The sequence below is a fragment of the Pelobates fuscus genome, chromosome 6 (genome assembly GCF_036172605.1).
Source record: "Pelobates fuscus isolate aPelFus1 chromosome 6, aPelFus1.pri, whole genome shotgun sequence".
Classification (NCBI taxonomy): Eukaryota; Metazoa; Chordata; class Amphibia; order Anura; family Pelobatidae; genus Pelobates; species Pelobates fuscus.
The window spans coordinates 44,815,812-44,840,626 of record NC_086322.1 but is presented as its reverse complement, the minus strand read 5'-3'; the positions used below and the strand labels follow the sequence as shown (position 1 = coordinate 44,840,626).

The 24,815-nt window shown below is 42.3% G+C and overlaps 2 protein-coding genes across 2 annotated transcripts in view; one reads left to right on the top strand and one right to left on the bottom strand.

Moving 5' to 3' along the window:
• POLR1A (RNA polymerase I subunit A) overlaps window positions 1-16,532 on the bottom strand; it is a 107,309-nt gene extending 90,777 nt beyond the window's left edge. Inside the window, exons 1-5 of the mRNA XM_063457643.1 lie at window positions 16,342-16,532; window positions 14,341-14,545; window positions 7,125-7,274; window positions 5,069-5,176; window positions 3,717-3,802 (exon numbers count right to left, since the gene is read on the bottom strand). Of these exons, the coding sequence (XP_063313713.1) occupies window positions 3,717-3,802; window positions 5,069-5,176; window positions 7,125-7,274; window positions 14,341-14,545; window positions 16,342-16,418 (626 nt within the window). The 5' untranslated portion in view covers window positions 16,419-16,532. The remainder of the gene's footprint in view (window positions 1-3,716; window positions 3,803-5,068; window positions 5,177-7,124; window positions 7,275-14,340; window positions 14,546-16,341) is intronic.
• Window positions 16,533-16,653: 121 nt separating this feature from the next.
• On the top strand, window positions 16,654-24,184 carry MRPL35 (mitochondrial ribosomal protein L35). Its single transcript, XM_063459833.1, has 5 exons — window positions 16,654-16,749; window positions 20,676-20,716; window positions 21,598-21,763; window positions 22,525-22,669; window positions 23,938-24,184. Exons 1-5 carry the CDS (start codon window positions 16,691-16,693, stop codon window positions 24,124-24,126), a joined length of 600 nt encoding a protein of 199 aa, XP_063315903.1. The 5' UTR covers window positions 16,654-16,690; the 3' UTR covers window positions 24,127-24,184.
• The last annotated feature ends 631 nt before the right edge of the window (window positions 24,185-24,815 follow it).

Below are 24,815 nucleotides of genomic sequence, written 5' to 3'. Positions count from 1 at the left end.
TCGAGATGGCCAATCTGACAAACCGGTGGCCAAACATTTCTTGGAGAAAGCACATCCATTATCCTCACTCAAATTTGTGAGTATAGACCATGTACCTTGCCCTAAAAGGGGTGGTAACAGGGGACGGATGCTGCTCCAAAAAGAAGCGTTTTGGATTTATCAGTTGGGAACCATGGCTCCGAAGGGGTTGAATGAAAATATCCCATATTATGCATTTATTTAACTCCTATAGCTTGTATCATTTTTAGAGTGTATTATTTTAAAGTTATGTATTATGATGTATAGTGTACTCGGGTAATGGCTCTCATTATATAGAGCGATACGTACCATGAGGTATTAATATTAATATTTTTTCACTTATTATATTCACCCGGTATAGAGTGTTTCTATATCTATTTTGATATCTATTTTTCGATATTTAGTATGTACACTAGTATTATATATAGTGGTAGTATACCCCACATTGTAAAGTATGTTATTCACACTGGTGATATTTATACAGGGGCATACTTATAACTACGAGCTCATTGATTATTGTTCATGAATGTGAACTGTGTCATAGCGGTACACACATTTTTGACACTGCACTTGGGTCATATATACCACTAAATATCTATGGCCATTCATTACATTCACTATTAAGTTCTGTATTATTGCGGAACATACACTATTTTTTGGATTCTGTAAATATATTTTTCCAACACATGTTTAAGATTATATAGTATGTGTTATTTAGGTTATGGATTTTGGGCACATTAGTGTCAAGGAGGTGTATCTTTGCATGATAGCACACTGTCTAAGACCTTTCACCATTTCTTCGCCCAGCCTGCAGACTGTGGACACAATATGTTACTTAGCAACTATAGACATATGGCACGTCACAGCACGTATCACGTGCACGTATAGTGGGAGGAGCCTCAGCGGGTGTGCGCGCGCATACCCGGAAGGGCTATAGTACACGGTCTACACGTTTTCACTGCACCTGGGTGAGTTTTACCAATTAGATTTACCTATATATTGTTGGTATGTTGACATTGTATTTATTGTTCTGTTACCCTGAGGAAAGTCCCGAGCGGGGACTGAAACGTTGGTCTCTTTTTTAACCTTTTTTCAATAAAATTTGGATTTTTACAAGTCCGGTGAGCGGCAGTTTTTTGCAGCTATATATATATATATATATATATATATATATATATACACACACACACACACACACACACACACATATTATATATATAAAACTTTAATACATAACAGGTAAATAATATATTCAACCATAACCGATGCATTCTGTGCTCAGGTATGATGTCATATATCTCTTAAAAGATTTTAGATTGAATGAAGATTTGACTGTGTCCCTGATGTTATTCCATAATTGCGGTACTCTTTAGGAAAATGAGGATCAAGCCACTTTATTTTTGTATTGCAATATGCAAAATATCGTGCTAGTACTGGATCTGAGGTTTTAGGAGGTGGGAACAGCCGGGGAGAGAATTCTACTCAGGTAGGGTGGGCGCTTCCCAGAAATACTCTTATGCACAAGGCTGGAAAGTTGAAGAGTGCGTCTGGATTCCAGCGACAGCCAGTTTAGCTCTTTTAGCATGTCACAGTGGTGGGTAAAGTAATTACATTCTAGTACAAAGCGGCAGAACGAATTATATAACGTATTAAGTTTATTAAGGTGGGTTTGCGGTGCGGGTGCATACACGACATTCCCATAATCAATGACCGGCATTAGCATTTGTTGCACTGTTTCCTACAGTATGTACATTGTCCCTGTGCCCTCTCAGGTCCAGGGAGCAGTTCGGGAGGAACCGAATATATCGGATATACCAGCATTCATAACAACTACAACAAAAAGAGACTGGTGATTTAGCAAGCACTGACAGAGACTTGTAACTTTGATCAATGCACACCCTTAGCTTCTTCTAAAACACTGGGATTTCCAAAAATAGCTTTTAAAGCAAAATAATTCCCAGGACCTTGTACTTCAGCATGTAAGGTATATGAGCATTAATTCCTTTCCCCCCCAGAGAGTTTAAAATGCTATTGTTAGCAAAGATTATGGTATTTCTGCAACTGTTCCAGGACTAGAGGTACTTAAACGGACCCTCAAAACATAGTTAAAAGGGCTTTATGATTAAAAAGGCTGTCCCCTTAGTTTTACTTTATAAAGAGCTGATTAATGAGAAATAGGAGAGTGCTCTTCCCCACGTGAAAGCTTTTCATAAGGAAACAAAGGATTGAAGGGTTCTGTAAAGGAAGCGCTATATCACTGCAGCATGTACTGGAGGAGAGCCACACTGGGCCACATCTGCCAGGGGCTGAGCGCACCTTTCCCTTGCAGGATTAGAGGTAAGCACTGTATTTTAGGGGAAAATTAAACAGGATTTGCAACAATCCAGTGTTAGAAATACATATATTTACTTCTAATGCTGGACTGTTCCTTTAACTCTCTCTAATATCAGTCATCTACATGTATAAATCTGCAGCAATACCTATAAAAATATAAGCTTGTCAGACTATCTTCCACTAAAGATAGTCCCATTAATTCAAGCATTGCCGTAGATATACCCTTCAGTGTTTCCCAGCCGGTGTAACAGCATGGAATGGGGGCTTATCTTGTTTCGGTGACTTTAGATTTGCTGTAAACACTATGAAAGTGTAGTGTAAATGTGAGTGACCTCATGAAAATGGCTAAATATGCTCTGGAGAACTAATGTCGAAAAATGACAGGGCATAACATGTCCATTACTAGCAAGTCCTTATGGAAGGGAAGCAGGTTAAAAGCGGCAATGCTGTAGTTCACATTAAAATGAATGATCTACAAAGTAGGTCTCGTATGCTGGCCACTTTACTCTGTAGTCTACGGACACATCGTACAAACACTGGCAGAGCTCAGACGATCTTCGTATTGCGCTTCAACTTGTAATATTATCACTGCTATGACTTACGTCAGGTAAACAATTATGGTTAGCTTACGCACTGTTCAGTAGTGCCTCTTCAACATGTACATTATGTTCCCTCAGCTTTTCCCACACCCTGGGTCCCGCTAAATTACTATCCCCAAGGATGTAAGTGGGAATTTTGTCCCGGCTGTTGAGTTCATGAGTTGCAGTGTATCCAATATATATGTATCATTACACTATGTTTATTGATATTACTCAGGAATCATCACTAGATCTAAAGTGGTCCAGACCTTGCTTTCCAACATTAGGCGGCATCGAGTTGTACAAGGTCAATACGGTCATGTATTTGCTGTACTATTATGTTTTTGATTTGTTGTAATGTTATACATTTGTTGCAATCACTAGGCATACTTGATGTAAAATATGTATCTTATATTGTGCATTGCATACCTCTTTTCCATATCAAAATGTAAATGTCTCTCAGTGCATTACTAAGTGTATCTCAGTGCATTACTAGTGTATTACTATTGTGTCTGTTCTGCTTATGCATACCTAATTTCAATAAAAATATACATTGGGAAAAAAAAATGGCTAAATATTACTGGACATACAGGATGCAAAGTCACTTGGGAGGTTCTATTCACAAAGAGTAAAAAGCAGCGACATTTCAGCTCAAGTCAGAGCCTTTAACAAACTGGATAAAGACAATGTTAAGCCAGATTATTGCCGCTTTTAACCTTTTGAGAATAAAGCATCCTGTGAGCCCAGCCGATTTCCCTTCCTTTAATGTGTGTCACGGCAGCTCACCTGCAATTGGGACATTTTTTAGACGCCATTTCCAATTTCCAGAAATCTCCAATCAGCTTGTTTCTGGCTATGCAGATATTCTTCACCTAATTAAAAGACGGACAGCAGAAGTGGAATCAGCCGTGTTATGGACAAAATTATAAAAAGCAGAAAATCAACATTTAAAAACTGTAAAGTGGCAGATTTCAGCTTTCCCTTGGTAATGCTTGGTAACCGCTTATAAATCTCACATCAGTAGACAAAAAACTGGATTTATAGAATCCTCATAGTACTATTGATACCAGTATTCCACCTTAACCACCTCAATTAGATGTGTCAATATGTCCTACTCCTACCTGTACTTGGCTTAAACGCCCAGGGATAGGGTTCATAAAGCTTTGGGGAGGATGAGGGGTTGGTATAGAGTTAGCATTAACTTCCAAAAATGTATTTACTTCTTAGACTTATGAGGCATTTAACAATAAGGAATGATGCAAAAACCTATTTTAAGTTTTTATTCTTTAGTTGCACTGGATGTTAAAAAAATAATCTCATTTATTAAAATATATACAATATGTATGGGTGCACCTAGAGAAGAGAAATCCTTGAAAGATGGTTGAACAAACATAGTGCAACTTCAAGACTGTTTTGATTCAGAACATTTCAGGTCAATTACCTCTGTCCTTAAGGAGTTAAATATAATGCTTTTAGCAGAAATAGTTAAAAAAAAAATTAAATCTTAATGAATAATAAAAAATAAATAAAAAGATATTTAATGTAAAAGAAAAATGTACAATTTTATTTATACATGTTTTAAATGAAGTTTTGCTCTCTGCCCTTCAATTGCTAGTATTCTGTACCATCGTTGAACTGATTCACAACAAGACGAAACACACACTGGAGAAAATGAATAAAATCCAAAATGCCTGACGGACCAGTCTGATTTACAATACACATTTACCAGGACCCTAATAATTCTGCTCGTGTATTCGGGCCTTTTGTGTGTACTCTGTAGCACGCTTTAAGATTCTGCAAGGCTTTTAAATCGATTATTCAATCTGTATTCAGTTTCAGCCCATACAGGGTTACTCACTAAAGGGAGAATTCAAAGGGAATTTCAAATTTAAGGTGAAAGTAACAGAAATTGAAAGATTCCCTAATTAACTATATTCACTATGAATTCTCACGCTGGTAAATAACCCTGAAAGTTGCTATTGTGGCGAGGATTATACGGGGATTAAATTCAACACTGGGAAACACAACAAAAGCGGAAGGCTGCAGGCCCTGGGTGACGTTTTGACCTGAGAATCTGCTTAATGTCAGACAGTCCATTTGAGGTCTGATTTCGGTGGTCAGGGATTCGGCATACTTACAGTTTTGGACTCTGTCTTCTTCTTGTACTTTTTTAACACACTTCGGGTGTAGTCTTCTAACTCATCTTTAATCTCGCTACCGGTCGCAGCCGAGTTGCCCTCCAGGTACTGGAAGATATATCAATGATGAGAATGTTTACACTATGCGCTCAAACCCATTTCGAGTTAAAATACAGCACGGATCTCACAGTGTTCTAACTTATTACACAACAATCATTTTCAGCTGCCTTAAAAACAGCTTCTCCTTCCTTTACTTATGAAATATTTTAATTTTACAAACTATGAATGCCAATCTTCATGTTTTCCCCTGGTTCCAGTTGTTTTGTTAATCAGCCTATCAGCATACCGGTAATAGGAATATTTGTGAGAATTTGTCGTGGAGAATGTGTTGGTGTATGCTGTGCCTTTAATTAGAGTTACAAAACACTCGAACTGAGGGTGATCCCATTCTAAGCTATGTATTGTGAGCAATTCTATTTAGTATCCAGAGTTTTAGTCTATCTTTCCAATTGAGGACATATTTTCCAGTTACTCATTAACTATTATTAAGACTAAATCTAATGGTGCCAATATAGATCATAGAGAATTCATTTACTGAAATTCAGAATATTGTATGATTCTCTATTTCTTAATACCACTCTAAACCTGCCTATTCTTTTATATAGACTAAGGTCTCCCCTCTGTGTTTTTCGTAGTTGTGATGGGTTACATTTAAGTTTACTTTTTTATTGGGGGTTTTATGCCCTATAATAAAGATGGTTTTTAACTTGTATATATATATGTGCAACACCCATAGATCCCTTTCTAGGTGCTCCCAAAGCTTATTTCACTAGGGAACACCCTCAGTTCAAGTGTTTTGTATACATCCAAGGGTTACCCCCTATACAGAGTTCTGTGGACACACTGTAGATTCCGATAGCTAGGAATCTTGTACTTTTGTGCTTATTTAATTAGAGTTATGACCGGTTAAGATCCCTTGCTAGTAGGATAGTACCTCAAATGTTAATCCATGGGCTTATAAACTGTCTGCATTGCTAAAGAGTTTATATAAGGGCTGTTGAGGGGCAAACGCTACTCTGAATACTACTAGTTACACACAAATGTGTGTTTTGTTTGATCAGGAGATAGAGGAGATATATATATATATATATTATATATATATATATATATATATATATATCCCAATCCAGCACTAGATGGAATTAACCGCATAGGGAGTTCTATTTTGTAAAAATATATTCACATTTATGAAATGTACTATTTTAGACCTTTCGCTGATAGCATGCTAAAACACCGATGTAACCATTCTATTTTGATTTTCACATTAGTGCAGTTATGTTCCTTGAGATGAACATCGCACTCCTCCACTCACACGCACCCCATCAGGTGTGGCCGCAGTAAAGTATAAATTTGAGGTGAGCCTCAGGAAAAACTTAAAGTAGTACGTTTTGCACTTAGCGTGCTTTAGCGCTGGGGACCTATGCAAGCAGTAGAGGGCTTGAACACACTAAGACCATATGCTAAGGTCAAGTTACCATTTTCTTTTCTCACTTTAGATAGGTGATCTGTTTAGTAAATGCCAGTTATGACAAAAAACATACACTGTAAATTGGGGGGAGGGGGAGGGGGAGGATATGTGTTTTATATGAAATTGGCACTCGTTTGTAAGCCACTGTAAATGAGGCCAAAAACCAAATTAGCCATTTCATGTTTAATTTTTTTACCCATAATTCACCTTGTGTGCTGCCCTGGCAAAGCTAGAGCATGCCATGTAAATTAACCTAACCCCTGAACTGTACTTTGGAAGGAATGCTTGAATGTGCCAAGACCATCATGGACCTGTGCTGTTTTTCTGAACAAGGACATTCTACGGTTGTAAGCATGTTTGTTTGTTTGTTTTTCTCTTTGAAAGATGATGTTGTTATTTTTACAGTGCGGAGGCAATTATAGGTTAGTTATAACAGGGTTCAAGAGCACCATGCGACTTTTGGATTCTGCCATTACTGCACCCTTTCACAACTTATTGGATTGTCAGATCTATGAAGTGGACACTCACTCTTCCAAGAACAGCTTCCAGTTCGTGAACCTCGTGGAGGGCGCCATGTTCAAGGACCTTCAGTTGATTGAGCAGCAAGTGAATCACCGCACGAGGACATGTCAGCAAGTGGCAGTGAAAACAGGAGCCACGTACCAGTAGGAACAGTTTCTAATGATAGAAGAGGCAGAATGGCAATGATTAAATTATACAAGAGCACGTTGTGACCTCTTAATTCTACGGAATAAACCAAAGGTTTCATCTACACTGAAGGCTTTAAGACATAATCTGGTGCAGGTTATACTAGCGGAAAGAGATAAGCTAGCATTTGAGAAATATTTATTTATTACTGGCATTTATAAAGCGCCAACAAATTCCGCAGCGCCGTACAATTGGGAAAAAGGCAAACACAATAAGAACAGACCGATACAACAGGTAGAGGGCCCTGCCCACGAGCTTACAATCTAAAGGAAATAAGATGGGAAGAGATATAAACTCAAAAATAAAATGGATTACTCCTGTATATATAACCCCTGATTTTTCCTTCCTCCTCCTTCCATCAACGACTCTCACCCCCACACTGCCCCCCCCCATACTACGACAAGACGTACACCTTGTCCCTCCCCAAAAAAAAAGAGGGAACAAAAAACACGCCAAAGCGCTAGGGCGCCCACAGCGATAAGCGACTGCCCTTCGGTGCCTCAGACGCACGAGTCATAAACGGACACACAATACCCTGCTTGGACTGGAAGTAAACCACACATTCCAAGCCTAAGCGCAAAACTAACACACATCCAAGATCTCATCCCACTGAGCCACAATGAAAGTATACACACACAACGTTCGAAGGTTAAACTCGCTCCACAAGAGATTCACGATATTGAAAGAAATAAGAAAGACACAAGCGGACATCATATGCCTTCAGGAGACCCATTTTAAACACGACACTAATCCCATCATGGGCCTTAGGCACTTCCCTCACCAATATCACGCTACCTCTTCCACCAAAAGCAGAGGAGTGTCAATCCTCGTAAGCCAAGCCTTGGCCTTCGACCAAATAACAGTCCAATTAGACCCACAGGGTAGGTACATTATCCTGATATGCACATTAAACAACAACACATACACGATAGTCAACACCTATTTCCCAAATGAGAACCAGCACAGTTACTTGACCACTCTGCTAGACAAGACAGACAAAATACACACGGGTACCCTGATAATATGTGGAGATTTCAACCATATCCTGAACCCCAATACAGACTCCACAGCCGTACACACACCCAAAAGGAAAAAAAACCTACACAAGCAATGCACAGCGCTGAACAAGACACTAGCCTCCTATGGCCTCTACGATATCTGGAAAACTTTCCACCCAAACGACAGAGAATACACCCACTATTCACAAGTGCACAACACATACTCCCGCATAGACAGCTACATGATGCTTAGCACACACCTACACCAAGTCAGATCCTGTGGCATAAACACCTCCACCGAATCAGATCATAACCCTGTGACACTCACGCTGGCGGATCCATACCAATACAAAAACCGCAGCCCACGGAGGCTCAACGAACAACTACTCAACGACCCTAAATTTGCAGACGAGATACGCAGCGAAATCCTACAATATTTCACCACCAGCGACGGGGGGGGGGGGGGGGGGGCTTGCTTGCTCTATGCTTGCATTATGGCTTGCTCACAACGCTGTTATTAGAGGACTGCTGAATCGCGCATCACACCTGAAGAAGACAACCCACAACACATTGCTCGCACTCCTAAAACATCTACAAGACCTCCACAGAGAAAACCAGAAGAACCCCTCCCCGGCCCTCCAGCAGCAGATCCAATTAGTAAAAGACGACATAAACGCAATACATACACAGAAAGCAAATATAGCACTACGGAAACTTAAAGCAACTTTCTACTCCATGGGAAACAAGGCGACAAAAGTGCTGACACAAAGACCACGAACAAAGCAAGCACAAGCGAGAATACCGTTCTTAAACACACACTCTGGCCACAAAGTAATGCAACCAACACAAATCTGCAACGAATTTGCGCATTACTACACCACTCTGTACAACCTGAAAGACCAATCTACCCAGCCCCACCCCTCCCCAGCAACGATTCGTACATACTTAGCGAAGCTCACCATACCTAAAATCCAAGCGCACCAATCGTGCGCACCGATTACCACGACCGAAATCCTGCAGCACATAAACAGAATGCCAAAAGGGAAAGCACCAGGCCCAGATAGCTACACCAACACATACTATTCGACCTACCAACAGGAACTGGCCCCGACCCTCGCAAGGTTTTTCAATGCTGCCACCCAACACGAGACCTTCCCATCAGAATTTCTAGCAGCCCATGTCATTACTCTCCCGAAATCGGGGAAACCCCCAACAACATGCCAGAATTTCAGACCAATTTCCCTCCTGAACGCAGACGCGAAACTCTACGCGAAAATCTTTGCTGACCGTCTCAGTACCATCATACCAACGGTTATCCACAGGGACCAAGTAGGATTCGTGAAAGGAAGACAAGGACCAGACAACACCAGGAAGGCACTAGATCTTTACCACATCATCAAGAACTCCAATAAAGAAAGCATTATGCTATCCCTAGACGCCGAAAAAGTGTTAGACCGCCTCAACTGGCACTTTCTACAGAAGACTCTGCTTGCCTATGGATTCCCAAACGCGTTTCTTTCCGCAATCAAAGCGCTATCCAGCACACCCTCAGCCACAGTGCTAAACGCGGGGTTCTGTTCGCAGGCATTCCCAATCACAAACGGGACCCGTCAAGGGTGCCCCCTGTCTCCACTCCTCTACATACTAGCCCTGGAACCTCTAGCCACAGCCATCCGCAACAACAAAGACATCCATGGAGTGTAAGTCGGAAGTGAAGATTACAAACTCAGCTTATTCGCCGACGACATCCTCCTCACACTCACACAACCACTCACAACACTTCCCTCCCTCCACAAAGAACTACCCACATACAGTCAACACTCATACTACAAGCTCAACGTCACCAAAACGCAAGCAATGTGCCTCAACATCCCCAAACACACAGTTGAAAGGTTAAAAGATAAACATAGATACAACTGGAGAGAATACCACCTGGTATACTTGGGTATAAAAATTACACACAAAGAACTCTTTAGCGCCAACTATACAAGACTATTGAAGGAAATCGACACCCTCCTGCAATCTTGGAAAAACATGTTCCTGTTGTGGGTGGGAAGAATAGCGGCATTGAAGATGACAATCCTACCCAAAATTCTCTACCTATTCCGATCCCTTCAAATCAAGCTACCCCAGAGCTACATAACGAAATTACAGATGAACCTCCTTCGCTTCAGTTGGGGAGGCAAACACCCCAGAGTTCCCAGACCACTACTAATGAGGAATGTGAAAAGGGGGGGAATGGGATTCCCAAACATAAAAGCATACTATCAATCCAATACCCTCACCAATGTCATTGGAGCACATTCGACTACCTACGCACCTCAATGGGTAGCAATAGAGAGCAACTACTGTGGAAAAATGGACCTTCCAACGATGCTGTGGACACCCCAAAACCTCCGACAACCACCCCCGAATATACTACCAACCACCAAGCACCTTCTAACAACATGGGAATCTTGTAGAAACAAACTGTGCTCAGCACACCCATGGGCTCTCGCAACACCAATCAAAACTCTATACCTATGTAACGGTACATTTCTGTATCAAAAATGGGAAAAAGCAGGAATCACACACATATGCCACCTCTGCGATAAAAGAGGACTCAAACCATTCCCAGATCTACAAGAATAATTCAACCTACCCTCCAACTACACATTCGCATACCTTCAGATCAAGGCGCTAGTCCATGACATCGTGATCAACAATATCAAACAAACCCTACAATCCTCCCTCACGAAGTTTGAAATACAATGCCTTTCAACAAAACCACAGAAGAAAATGGTGTCCGTAGGTTACAACACTCTAGCCAACCCCCGAGGAGGAGACAAAGTGGAAATTCATGACACAATGGCAAGACGACCTGCAAACCACTTTCTCTCGACAGAATGGGACAAGATCTTCACTGCCCATGAGGGGATGTCCACCTGGGCAGCACACTCGAAACATCCAGAAAACTCTTATATAGGTGGTACATGGTCCCAACTCGCCTACACATCGGATCTATGCTGGCGATGTCTCACTAATAGAGGAACTATGCTTCATATATGGTGGACGTGTGCGGAGGTGAACTCCCTGTGGAAAAAGACCATAACATTGATCACGAAGGTCACAAACTTCCAACTGGCGCATGACCCAGCTACAATACTACTCAGACTGCTACCAGACAACACGCCTAAACCGACCCGGAAGATGATTTACCTGATATGGAGTACAGTATCCACACTGATAGCCAGGTGTTGGAAAAACCCCAAACTGCCCGTGCTCAGGGAAATTGAATCTGCAATAACCACGACTATTGAATACGAACTCACAATGTGGTACCAGACGAAGATCGGCAAACTATGCAACCAAAAATAACATGATGTTGCACACATACCTTCAACTTGCTAGCGGGACACATACACAGACCTCAGACACACAAGTAGTTGAACAAAATCAGGAGGCCCACGGCCCAGATACCTGCCAGTCTGAGGAGCACAACACTCCCGAACCTCCTCCCCACCTAGCAGGACACAGCAATACAATTAAAAACCACCCAAGCACGAACACAGAAACAGACGAGAGACAAGGCACGGGGCGGACACCCGCCCACGCTGACCTCTCCTTCCCCCCCCCACCCCCACCACCGCAGTCACGAGACCTAGCTGAAATCCCCTGACACACCAAAACCAGACGCGGACAGCGAAAATAGCATGACCCGACCGACAACCAGATTCCCTATGATATCAGGGAGAAAGACTACTGATCAAATCTTAGAGCAAAATCTACCCCTCTAGAGACAAGAGTCAATACAGCCCTCACCCTGTGAAGCATCCCCAACGAAGAGCCCCAACGTAACGGCCAAAGGGCAACACTGGACCATCTGACGGCAAAGGGCCCCCTCTCTAGTTAAGCCCCAGACAGGGAGAACCAGATTGGGTTACCAGTAGGCACCAAGTAATAAATTAAAAGTCGGAATTAAAACTGGATGCATGTAAAAGCAACCTTCAATTATGTATACAACAACCATCTGCATGTCATGTAACACAACGTATACACTGAAATTTTACCTCCCCCCCCCTTCCTTTCTGTACCCCCCGTTATTTGTTATTTGAAAACAATAAAGAACAAATTGAAAAATAAATAAATAAAAATTGAAACATTATCTTTATTTATAGAATAATTCTAAAAGATCACCAATAGGCAATAATCAAAAAATAAATGTCTTGGTTTGATACTCAGTATATTCCCTTATTTTGTTACAATGTTTGCTGATCAGTTTAACGTACATGTTGTATTAGTGGTAGTTGATATTATGGAACTACTTGTATTATATACACAACATAGATGCATCAGTATAACAGAAGATCCAGGAAGCTGAGAGCAGGTAATCCCATACAAGAGCCATAAATTGCATTCACTTATAACCAATATGCTCTGAACACACAATGCAGATGTGTGGCCAACACTGTGCAATGCCATATTTAGCACTGCGGGGGGTATCCACATATATGTAGCTAGCGTTTGTACGGGCCATATTTTAAATCTATAAATAAATGCTATTTAAATAGAGATTTAGCTAAAACATAAAAAAAAATGCTGTAGACAAATTTATAGTAGAAGATGATGTACTATTAACCCCTGTTTTAACCGTTACATCATCATCTCCTTTTTTAATACATAAAAAAAAAAATTAAAAATCCCCCTTCGCTGGAATGCAAAAGAATGTGATTATCCCTAAAGCAGGCCCCTTCATCCTAATAGCCTGTCATAACTTTAAAACCTTATTGTATTTTCATTAAAACAGCAAAAAAATTAAGAAATAGAAAACATGAACCCAAAGGTAAACAGTGTGTTTGTACCATAAGAAGTATAACCGTAATTATATCATGTTACTAAAAAAAATGTTGTGTACTTGCTAAAAATTGTACCCTATTAAAGATATTTATCTCAATCATGCATTTAAACGAACACGCTTAATGTAGCCACCTCAGCTCCACAGAATAACCAGGAACATATCCTGTAAGGCACACAAATAGAACTACCGTATGTTGATTCTTCAACCTACTTCTGCACGCTCAGTATAAATTGAGCCTTCTGTGGCAGGGCTGTTTTGTAGCCTTAATAATTTAATCCTTGATCGAAATCATATAAGACAATACCAGGGCTCCTTATCAGATATTGGAAGCAAACTAAACAGAAATCTTCAGGTGCAAATACCTCAACTCCCACAACTTGTCAAGGGGCCTACTTCACCACAACAATACCCCCTAATAGAAGGTTCCGAAATTAGTTAAATATTAATTAAAATATATATATACACAAACACACACCGATTACCTCTGCTGACTGGGAGTCCCCAGACTGCCTACAGTACCAATACTACCATTCTTATCACTAGAAACAAGAACACTCACCATCCATTGATATTGGCTAGGCAAGGTCGAGGAGACCTGCTCAATGGAAGTCTTTGAAATGTACACACATAGCCAAACTGAGACAGTGGCTAGACTATAGTGAGGGTTTGTTTGGGATATCTCCCTGGAATTAGATATTTTCAGCTCTCTACTAGGACTGTCTGATACCAGGAATTTGCCTTCCTCTACAACTAAATGGGTCTACTCTCTATTCTCCTGAATTCCTGGTACTCATTTCTCAGTGGTTGGGTCTGTACTGTCTGGGTTGCCTATGGGAAAAATTATCATGGAATTGCCTTCCGTGTTTCCTCTCCCTCTGTGTCTCACCACTAACACCATTGACATTATTGCTTTAACTTGCTTCTGTGGCAGACGAGCATTATCAAAATACACAGCTGGGCCATTGGGATAGACCTTTATGTCAAAAAATGTCATTATATTTTTATTGTAATCCACTAATTTGCTAGCACGACATGTAGCAGGAATTGGATGTACTTTTATTTTCTTTAAATATTTACATACCATGACATGCTTTATAATACACTACACCTGACAAATCAAATAAACCTCTATTTTTACTCAATTATTAGTAACAAATCAAGTAAAAGAATGAGTGCATTATTCCAACACCTCTGGACTTACATCAAAAATGAGTGGGTTATAAACAATGAGGGGGAGTTCGATATGTCCCAGATGACCAGGGCAGTTGTTGAAGTCCTGGGCACAGGTGCCGCACACTTCCTTGGTGTCTGCAGGTCCCAGAGCCAGATCGTAAAGGCCATTAGCCATTGGGTTCCCAACACTGTCCAAATATCTGTAGTTGGTTATTGCCTTCACACTCAGATTTCTAAAATGTAAAAACATAGAAACAGTTAATAGCTTGCATTTTATTTTCACAAAATATTTACTACATTTACATTTTGAGCAATGCCCTGCGTAGTTTTGTGTTTTTGCGGATAGCAGGTTTGAAAAATAAGAAAAAAAAAACAAAAAAAACTCACCTATAGTCATTTTGGCTATTTTAGACTAAATTTTGAAGTTGTTTTCAATTAAATACAAATCAGTGTTACACAAAACCCTAAATATAAAATCAAGTCGAACAACTCATTGATAATATCGATAGTGACTGAGAATTTCCCGAATGTCTCTATACTATAATTATCTGTCAAGTGAAGCAGCCAGTACTAATACTGCCATTTCTGCTTTACCATACGTAAAGGAGAAAACAATCGGTTTGCAATCTAACCAAAACATTGTGATTGTTGTTAAATATATTGTGCTCCCATAGACTAATTTTTTTTAATAAAAAATAAATAAAAAAAATACACAAACAAAAGTGTTAGAATATAGCGTAGGCACAATACATCTCCCATCACCCACAGCCTGGGGTTTATTTAGTATATAAGTGAATGCTGTCGAACAGTTGCCAGTCACCTTTGCAGAATGAAAGGGAGTAGTGAGTGTCCAGGTGTAGAAGTAAGTCCAAATGTTGGCTGAACATAATGAGAAACTTAGTGTGGTCTATCACCCAGTCTGGGAGTTTTAGGACAGTTGCATGCTGTGTACAGTGACCATGTTAAATGGCCCATGGCCAGACGCTTTGAGTCCCCACACAGCATGTTAGGTGCCCCATGCCCACACTGCATATTATGTGCCCCATGCCCACACAGCAGGTTTGTCGCCCCGTGCCCACACAGCAGGTTTGTTGCCCCGTGCCCACACAGCAGATTAGTCCCCCTCCATGCCCACACAGCAGGTTAGTCGCCCCGTGCCCACACAGTAGGTTAGTTGCCCCGTGCCCACACAGCAGGTTAGTCGCCCCGTGCCCACACAGCAGGTTAGTCGCCCCGTGCCCACACAGCAGGTTAGTCGCCCCGTGCCCACACAGCAGGTTAGTCCCCCTCCGTGCCCACACAGCAGGTTAGTCCCCCTCCGTGCCCACACAGCAGGTTAGTCGCCCCCCGTGCCCACACAGCAGGTTAGTCGCCCCCCGTGCCCACACAGCAGGTTAGTCGCCCCCCGTGCCCACACAGCAGGTTAGTCGCCCCCCGTGCCCACACAGCAGGTTAGTCGCCCCCCGTGCCCACACAGCAGGTTAGTCGCCCCTCGTGCCCACACAGCAGGTTAGTCGCCCCCCCGTGCCCACACAGCAGGTTAGTCGCCCCCGTGCCCACACAGCAGGTTAGTCGCCCCCCGTGCCCACACAGCAGGTTAGTCGCCCCCCGTGCCCACACAGCAGGTTAGTCGCCCCCCGTGCCCACACAGCAGGTTAGTCGCCCCCCGTGCCCACACAGCAGGTTAGTCGCCCCCCGTGCCCACACAGCAGGTTAGTCGCCCCCCGTGCCCACACAGCAGGTTAGTCGCCCCCCGTGCCCACACAGCAGGTTAGTCGCCCCCCGTGCCCACACAGCAGGTTAGTCGCCCCCATGCCCACACAGCAGGCTAGTCGCCCCCATGCCCACACAGCAGGTTAGTCGCCCCCATGCCCACACAGCAGGTTAGTCGCCCCGTGCCAACACAGCAGGTTAGTCGCCCCGTGCCAACACAGCAGGTTAGTCGCCCCCATGCCCACACAGCAGGTTAGTCGCCCCCATGCCCACACAGCAGGTTAGTCGCCCCCATGCCCACACAGCCGCCGGTTACCTGATGTCGTCGGAGGAGTATATCCCGAATGAGATGTTGTCCAGCCGCCTCCATGGTATGTCCTTAGAGATGAGCATGGTCCCGGCTGGGAGAGCTCTCAGTCTGCGCTCTGTGCACCACGTGCGGACCCGGAACTGGAATAAACCAATACACGGGGTACAGGGGGGGGGGGGGGATAGTGTTTGGTTTGGTGTATTTTCTCTTGATGTAAAGGGCAGTCCAGCAGGCGGTGTGTGACTGTAATGATACAGATCATTATATATATACATTGTGTTTGGGATGTTTAATGAATATAACCCCCCGCCCCCGGTGTAATGGTACAGTCCGTGCCGTGGGCCCGCTGACTGTCATGGCGCTGCCCTGTGTGCGGCTCGGTGCTGTCCGGCTCTGGCCCGCTCCAATAACCAGGTACGGGGGTGGAGGGCCGGGAATGGGGGATAGAGACTGCTGGTAACAAGAACTAACATTAATACCCGGTGTGGGGAAACCAATCCAAACACTGAGAGAGATACAAGGTCACAGAGTACACAATGTGTGAGAGTGACAGTCAGTGTATGTGTGTACATGTATCCTATAGTGAGAGTGACGGTCAGTGTATGTGTGTACATGTATCCCATAGTGACAGTCAGTGTATGTGTGTACATGTATCCCATAGTGAGAGTGACAGTCAGTGTATGTGTGTACATGTATCCTATAGTGAGAGAGACAGTCAGTGTATGTGTGTACATGTATCCCATAGTGAGAGTGACAGTCAGTGTATGTGTGTACATGTATCCTATAGTGAGAGTGACAGTCAGTGTATGTGTGTACATGTATCCCATAGTGAGAGTGACAGTCAGTGTATGTGTGTACATGTATCCTATAGTGAGAGTGACAGTCAGTGTATGTGTGTACATGTATCCCATAGTGAGAGTGACAGTCAGTGTATGTGTGTACATGTATCCTATAGTGAGAGTGACAGTCAGTGTATGTGTGTACATGTATCCCATAGTGAGAGTGACAGTCAGTGTATGTGTGTACATGTATCCTATAGTGAGAGTGACAGTCAGTGTATGTGTGTACATGTATCCTATAGTGAGAGTGACGGTCAGTGTATGTGTGTACATGTATCCCATAGTGACAGTCAGTGTATGTGTGTACATGTATCCCATAGTGAGAGTGACAGTCAGTGTATGTGTGTACATGTATCCCATAGTGAGAGTGACAGTCAGTGTATGTGTGTACATGTATCCCATAGTGAGAGTGACAGTCAGTGTATGTGTGTACATGTATCCCATAGTGAGAGTGACAGTCAGTGTATGTGTGTACATGTATCCCATAGTGACAGTCAGTGTATGTGTGTACATGTATCCCATAGTGAGAGTGACAGTCAGTGTATGTGTGTACATGTATCCCATAGTGACAGTCAGTGTATGTGTGTACATGTATCCTATAGTGAGGGTGACAGTCAGTGTATGTGTGTACATGTATCCTATAGTGAGAGTGACAGTCAGTGTATGTGTGTACATGTATGCCATAGTGACAGTCAGTGTATGTGTGTACATGTATCCCATAGTGAGAGTGACAGTCAGTGTATGTGTGTACATGTATCCCATAGTGAGAGTGACAGTCAGTGTATGTGTGTACATGTATCCCATAGTGAGAGTGACAGTCAGTGTATGTGTGTACATGTATCCTATAGTGAGAGTGACAGTCAGTGTATGTGTGTACATGTATCCCATAGTGAGAGTGACAGTCAGTGTATGTGTGTACATGTATCCTATAGTGAGAGTGACAGTCAGTGTATGTGTGTACATGTATCCCATAGTGAGAGTGACAGTCAGTGTATGTGTGTACATGTATCCTATAGTGAGAGTGACAGTCAGTGTATGTGTGTACATGTATCCCATAGTGAGAGTGACAGTCAGTGTATGTGTGTACATGTATCCTATAGTGAGAGTGACAGTCAGTGTATGTGTGTACATGTATCCTATAGTGAGAGTGACAGTCAGTGTATGTGTGTACATGTATCCTATAGTGAGAGTGACGGTCAGTGTATGTGTGTACATGTATCCCATAGTGACAGTCAGTGTATGTGTGTACATGTATCCCATAGTGAGAGTGACAGTCAGTGTATGTGTGTACATGTATCCCATAGTGAGAGTGACAGTCAGTGTATGTGTGTACATGTATCCCATAGTGAGAGTGACAGTCAGTGTATGTGTGTACATGTATCCCATAGTGAGAGTGACAGTCAGTGTATGTGTGTACATGTATCCCATAGTGACAGTCAGTGTATGTGTGTACATGTATCCCATAGTGAGAGTGACAGTCAGTGTATGTGTGTACATGTATCCCATAGTGACAGTCAGTGTATGTGTGTACATGTATCCTATAGTGAGGGTGACAGTCAGTGTATGTGTGTACATGTATCCTATAGTGAGAGTGACAGTCACTGTATGTGTGTACATGTATCCTATAGTGAGAGTGACAGTCAGTGTATGTGTGTACATGTATCCCATAGTGACAGTCAGTGTATGTGTGTACATGTATCCTATAGTGAGGGTGACAGTCAGTGTATGTGTGTACATGTATCCCATAGTGAGAGTGACAGTCAGTGTATGTGTGTACATGTATCCTATAGTGAGAGTGACAGTCAGTGTATGTGTGTACATGTATCCCATAGTGAGAGTGACAGTCAGTGTATGTGTGTACATGTATCCCATAGTGAGAGTGACAGTCAGTGTATGTGTGTACATGTATCCCATAGTGAGAGTGACAGTCAGTGTATGTGTGTACATGTATCCCATAGTGAGAGTGACAGTCAGTGTATGTGTGTACATGTATCCCATAGTGAGAGTGACAGTCAGTGTATGTGTGTACATGTATCCTATAGTGAGAGTGACAGTCAGTGTATGTGTGTACATGTATCCTATAGTGAGAGTGACAGTCAGTGTATGTGTGTACATGTATCCCATAGTGAGAGTGACGGTCAGTGTATGTGTGTACATGTATCCCATAGTGACAGTCAGTGTATGTGTGTACATGTATCCTGTAGTGAGAGTGACAGTCAGTGTATGTGTGTACATGTATCCCATAGTGAGAGTGACAGTCAGTGTATGTGTGTACATGTATCCCATAGTGAGAGTGACAGTCAGTGTATGTGTGTACATGTATCCCATAGTGAGAGTGACAGTCAGTGTATGTGTGTACATGTATCCCATAGTGAGAGTGACAGTCAGTGTATGTGTGTACATGTATCCCATAGTGAGAGTGACAGTCAGTGTATGTGTGTACATGTATCCCATAGTGAGAGTGACAGTCAGTGTATGTGTGTACATGTATCCTATAGTGAGAGTGACAGTCAGTGTATGTGTGTACATGTATCCCATAGTGACAGTCAGTGTATGTGTGTACATGTATCCTATAGTGAGGGTGACAGTCAGTGTATGTGTGTACATGTATCCCATAGTGAGAGTGACAGTCAGTGTATGTGTGTACATGTATCCTATAGTGAGAGTGACAGTCAGTGTATGTGTGTACATGTATCCCATAGTGAGAGTGACAGTCAGTGTATGTGTGTACATGTATCCTATAGTGAGGGTGACAGTCAGTGTATGTGTGTACATGTATCCTATAGTGAGAGTGACAGTCAGTGTATGTGTGTACATGTATCCCATAGTGAGAGTGACAGTCAGTGTATGTGTGTACATGTATCCTATAGTGAGAGTGACAGTCAGTGTATGTGTGTACATGTATCCCATAGTGAGAGTGACAGTCAGTGTATGTGTGTACATGTATCCTGTAGGGAGGGTGTTAAATTCAGTGTATGTATTTGCTGCTAGCTGCACCTGTTGATGCCAGATTCAGTGTTTTCATGAACATTAATTATATATACATACTGTTGGGCTACTCATGAGTGTTTGAGCAGGGCTTTCTTCATCTCTAGATATCTCCTTTTTTTTAATTAAGGAGTGCTGCTGAATATTCCATCCAGTTCACCCTTTGCATGTTGTTGATCCAAAAGAAGACACAAAAAATAAAATCACAAATTCGAAGCCGTGGCCAGTTGTGATATAAACAGGAGAAACGGTTTCTTCCTGATTTTCGAAATGGCATTCCGATTTTTCATTGGATCGCCAATCTGCTCCAATGCATGTTAATTATATCCTGGAATATTGTTTTTCCAAAAAAAACAAAAACCCAACATGTAGAACTCCTCTGCTGTAACACCTGTCTTCCAGTTTCAATGAAAGTTCTGTTAATGGTGAGATCGCAATCTGTACTGACATTGTGTATGAATTCATTTTCCATATTAACTGAGTTTTTTTTTTTTTTTTTTTTTTACTTTACAGGCACTTATGGATATTTCCTCGAGCTGATCTTAGCACAGCAGGTATGTAATCTCCAGTGTTTTATCCATAGTGTGCACACATCTTAAACAAACACTCCAAGCACAATATGTACTACAGCTAGTTAAATAGTTTGCGCTGGTCACAGCATCTTCTGGTGCCAAAATCTGGAGCCCTGAGCTAAGCCTGGTGTTGCAGAGCTTAGCTCAGTTTAGCCAATAGAAACTTATAGCTGAAGCTTCTGAATCCGGAGTGTTCTGTTAAATGGACCCTCTAAGCATCAAAGCCATTACATCTAAATATAGTGCTTTTGGTGCATAGACCTGTCCCATGTCTCTGGCAATGTCATTGGAATTTTCTCTTCAATCCATTTACGTTTGCAACAGACTGACAACCGCTGTAGCCGATTCCTTCGTGTTCAGCGTCTTTACGAACCGTATGATGACGCCAGACGCATCCACTACTACTGACAGTGAAACTTTACTGTTTGACTGCTTTCCTGGGTGCACTGCTCCTCGCCTCCACTACTAACGACAGAGAGCCGGAAACTCTCACTCTGAGCAGTGCATGGATTAGCTCATTGGCCAAGAGCGATCAGCTGACACTCTCAGCCAATAAGCTTGCCCTGCTCTGGAAGGCTTAGCTCAGGCGAGTTAACAGAAGTGGAGGCAGGGAGCAGCCTCCACTTGCTACTCTGAATTTTCAGATATAAATCCTGTTTGTGGCTTACATGCTCTGGTGCTATATTTATTAGCCAAATGTTGTCTCGTTTTTGAGTGGAGAGGTGGATAAGTCTGAATTGCATTCAATCAGTGACGCATATAATTTGGCGCCACATACAAACAACACACACAATTCCAGATTCCCTTTGTGTCTGATGAACCGCTACTTTAATATTTTCCTTTATTGCTCTGCCTGTGTCTAGCACTCCCGAGGTCTGCGCTTAACTCTCCTGGTAATGTAAGAAACTCATTGGGGTTATGCTCTGTGGTCCCAAGATCTACACGAGCATATTGTATGTCTGCAATGACTAAACCGTCTCCTGTTTTTGGGAATCTAACGTCTACAAACTACTCATCAATTCTCCAGAGGTGAGACATAATTTAATTGAGGTTTATTTTATTGTTTAACATTTTGATTAAATCCCGACGTATTATGTATGTCCACAAGTGAAGAGCCACAGGCTGCACAGCGTAGGACGAACAAGATAGTTTTATTGTGGGATGCAGGACAAAGCAAGGCCATGATGCCTTAATCATGTTTAACAGAAGGAGTGTGCATATAAATACCCGGGCAGAAAAGTATAAGCCCTTCCAAAGAATGACCTTAATTACAGTCATAACAGCCACAGTGGGGGAAAAAACTCTGGGAAATCCTGGGGTTCCAGTGGCAACAAACCATAAACAAAAAAAGCACAGTCACATATACACTTAGTGACAGTCGGCATACAGGGTTGGCCATTTTAAATACTCCAAAATCGTTGGATGTAGCAAAATGTAATTATTATTGGACTGTGCAGGGGAGGAGGGGGCTAATGCGTTTTCTGCCATGCGTTCTCTCCCTTCTTTCCTCCCCCTTTTCCCTCTCTCCTCAGCACATTATGTCCAAATATAATCTTGTTTTTCAGCAACAACGATTTTTGTTCTGAATGCAAGACCTGGCGCTTGTGATGTATTGCTTGTCCTACCAGCCTGTATTCCCACACGGTTGCATAATTTGTTTACGATTTATAACGCTTTGCCACTCCACTATTTGCTTACAGATTTAACTATAAAGATTTCACAAAATCAGTATAATTTTAATTTCTTACTAATTTTATTTGTATTACATTTCTCTTGCTCCACCCCTCTAGAGTAACTCCTCTACTTCCAAGCATCCTACAGCAACCCACAAGATCTCTCACTTACTTTGGTGTAAGATCAGGAAAAAGAAAATCTGTGAAAGCTGTTCCTAAACGTTTTATGCGTCTTCACTGTGGGCTGTGGATACGCAAAAAGGTACAAAAATCATAGCACATCTCCATTGGCACAACAAATGTCATGAGTAGACAAACTGACGTCTCACGTCTGTGTTACCTGTATTACACTGTGTGCATGTTATCTAGTGGGTCCGGACACTATGGGGACAGGTGAGACAGTGGGCTGCAGCCTCAAACCACTTTTCTGTGAATTAAAATAGGAGGTGCATTGGGATAGACACACTACTGCAGAATTCAGACAGAAGGCAAGAATTGTGCAGCATCGCTAAATGCTTTGTCTTTTTTGTTTTTTCTTCTAGCGGTATGTTTCTTTTAACGTATCTTTAACCCCTTAAGGACCAAACTTCTGGAATAAAAGGGAATCACGACGTGTCTCACACGTCATGTGTCCTTAAGGGGTTAAATGCAGTATGATAGTCCAACTCTGTGTAGCTTTGTACATGGCCTTAAAGGACCACTATAGTGCCAGGAAAACATACTCGTTTTCCTGGCACTATAGTGCCCTGAGGGTGCCCCCACCCTCAGGGTCCCCCTTCCGCCCGGCTCTGGAAAGGGGAAAAGGGGTAAAACTTACCTTTTTCCAGCGCTGGGCGGGGAGCTCTCCGCCCCGTCGGCTGAATGCGCACGCGCGGCAAGAGCTGCGCGCGCATTCAGCCGGTCGCATAGGAAAGCATTTACAATGCTTTCCTATGGACGCTTGCGTGCTCTCACTGTGATTTTCACAGTGAGAATCACGCAAGCGCCTCTAGCGGCTGTCAGTGAGACAGCCACTAGAGGATTAGGGGGAAGGCTTAACCAATTTATAAACATAGCAGTTTCTCTGAAACTGCTATGTTTATAAAAAAAAAAAATGGGTTAACCCTAGCTGGACCTGGCCCCCAGACCACTTCATTAAGCTGAAGTGGTCTGGGTGCCTAGAGTGGTCCTTTAAAGGCCGCAATCACAGGGTTATCCAAGACAGACTTGTCTGTTGGAGTATTTCCCAGCAGACTGCAGCATCTAGGGTGGTCCAGGCTGAAGTGTTTTACAAATTCATAAAACAATTTTGGTGACAAGGAAACTAAAAGACAGGAAACAGAGCCTGCATTTATTAGGCATGTAGAGATCTCTGATATGCAGCAAATGTCATAATTAGAGAGGTTGCTGTGATCTATGATGTCAAACCTTGCAACTCCAGAATCTTCCAATTGTCATTTTCATATAATGTTTGTTCCACGTAAGTAGAACCACACTCGGATCTGCAACCTGTTATTTATTTATTTTTTGTTTGTTTTCTTTTTGTAACAGGCTGGTTATAAAAAGAAGCTATGGAAGAAAATGGCGGCTAGGAAGAAGCGGCTCCGAGAAGTGGTGTTCTGTAATAAGACACAGAGCAAACTGCTTGATAAAATGACAACATCCTTCTGGAAGAGACGGAATTGGTACAGTGACGACCCCTACCAAAAATACCATGACCGCACTAACCTGAAAGTGTAGGCATGGGCTTGCTGTACATTTAATCTCTTTGTAATAAAACCTGTGTATTTAATATAAATATTCAGTCTCCTTCTGATTCATTGTTTACATATTTAGCTATCTTTTTCCGATTTAACAGTAAATTTAGTTAAAAAAAATTAAATCTACTTGTCCTGACACACAGAATAATTTCAGATTGGGGCACCTGCCTAGAGCTCTGACATTGACATGGTTATTCACCAATATTACATTTTTCAAGAATTAAACCCAATGGGACAAACTGATACTAAAAAAGCTGATCTAGATAGCATATTTAAATGGACACAGCTTAATGTAGTGGTTCTGGTGTCTCTTCCCTGTCCCTGTAGGCTTTTCAATGTAAACACTACCTTTTCAGAGAAAAGACAGTGTTTCCTTTGCTGCCTACTAACATTTCACTCAGTCAGCTACAGTTACTCAGACAGACTTCCTGATTAGGTCTTTCAATCTATGCAAGACATACGTTCAGCATCTCCAAGCTCAATGCGCAATGTTTTGTGTCACATGTGCAGTAGCCTCCTAATGCTTTCCATCATCAAGATTGATGATCTTAGCCATGGAGGCAGGGCCAGTTGTCGTGAGACCGGCACAGTGATAGAGAAACATTAATTTAACTACCTTTTCAATGCAATTTGAGAGGGCCAGAAAACGAATCAGCCACTCCGGGACTG

Excerpts from the sequence above, each read along its gene's own strand:
- MRPL35 (XM_063459833.1), top strand. The coding sequence starts at position 16,691 with ATGGCGCTGCCCTGTGTGCGGCTCGGTGCTGTCCGGCTCTGGCCCGCT. Across the intron at positions 20,717-21,597 it reads AGCTGATCTTAGCACAGCAG|CACTCCCGAGGTCTGCGCTT; the intron begins GTATGTAATCTC and ends GCCTGTGTCTAG. Across the intron at positions 22,670-23,937 it reads GGCTGTGGATACGCAAAAAG|GCTGGTTATAAAAAGAAGCT; the intron begins GTACAAAAATCA and ends TTTTTGTAACAG.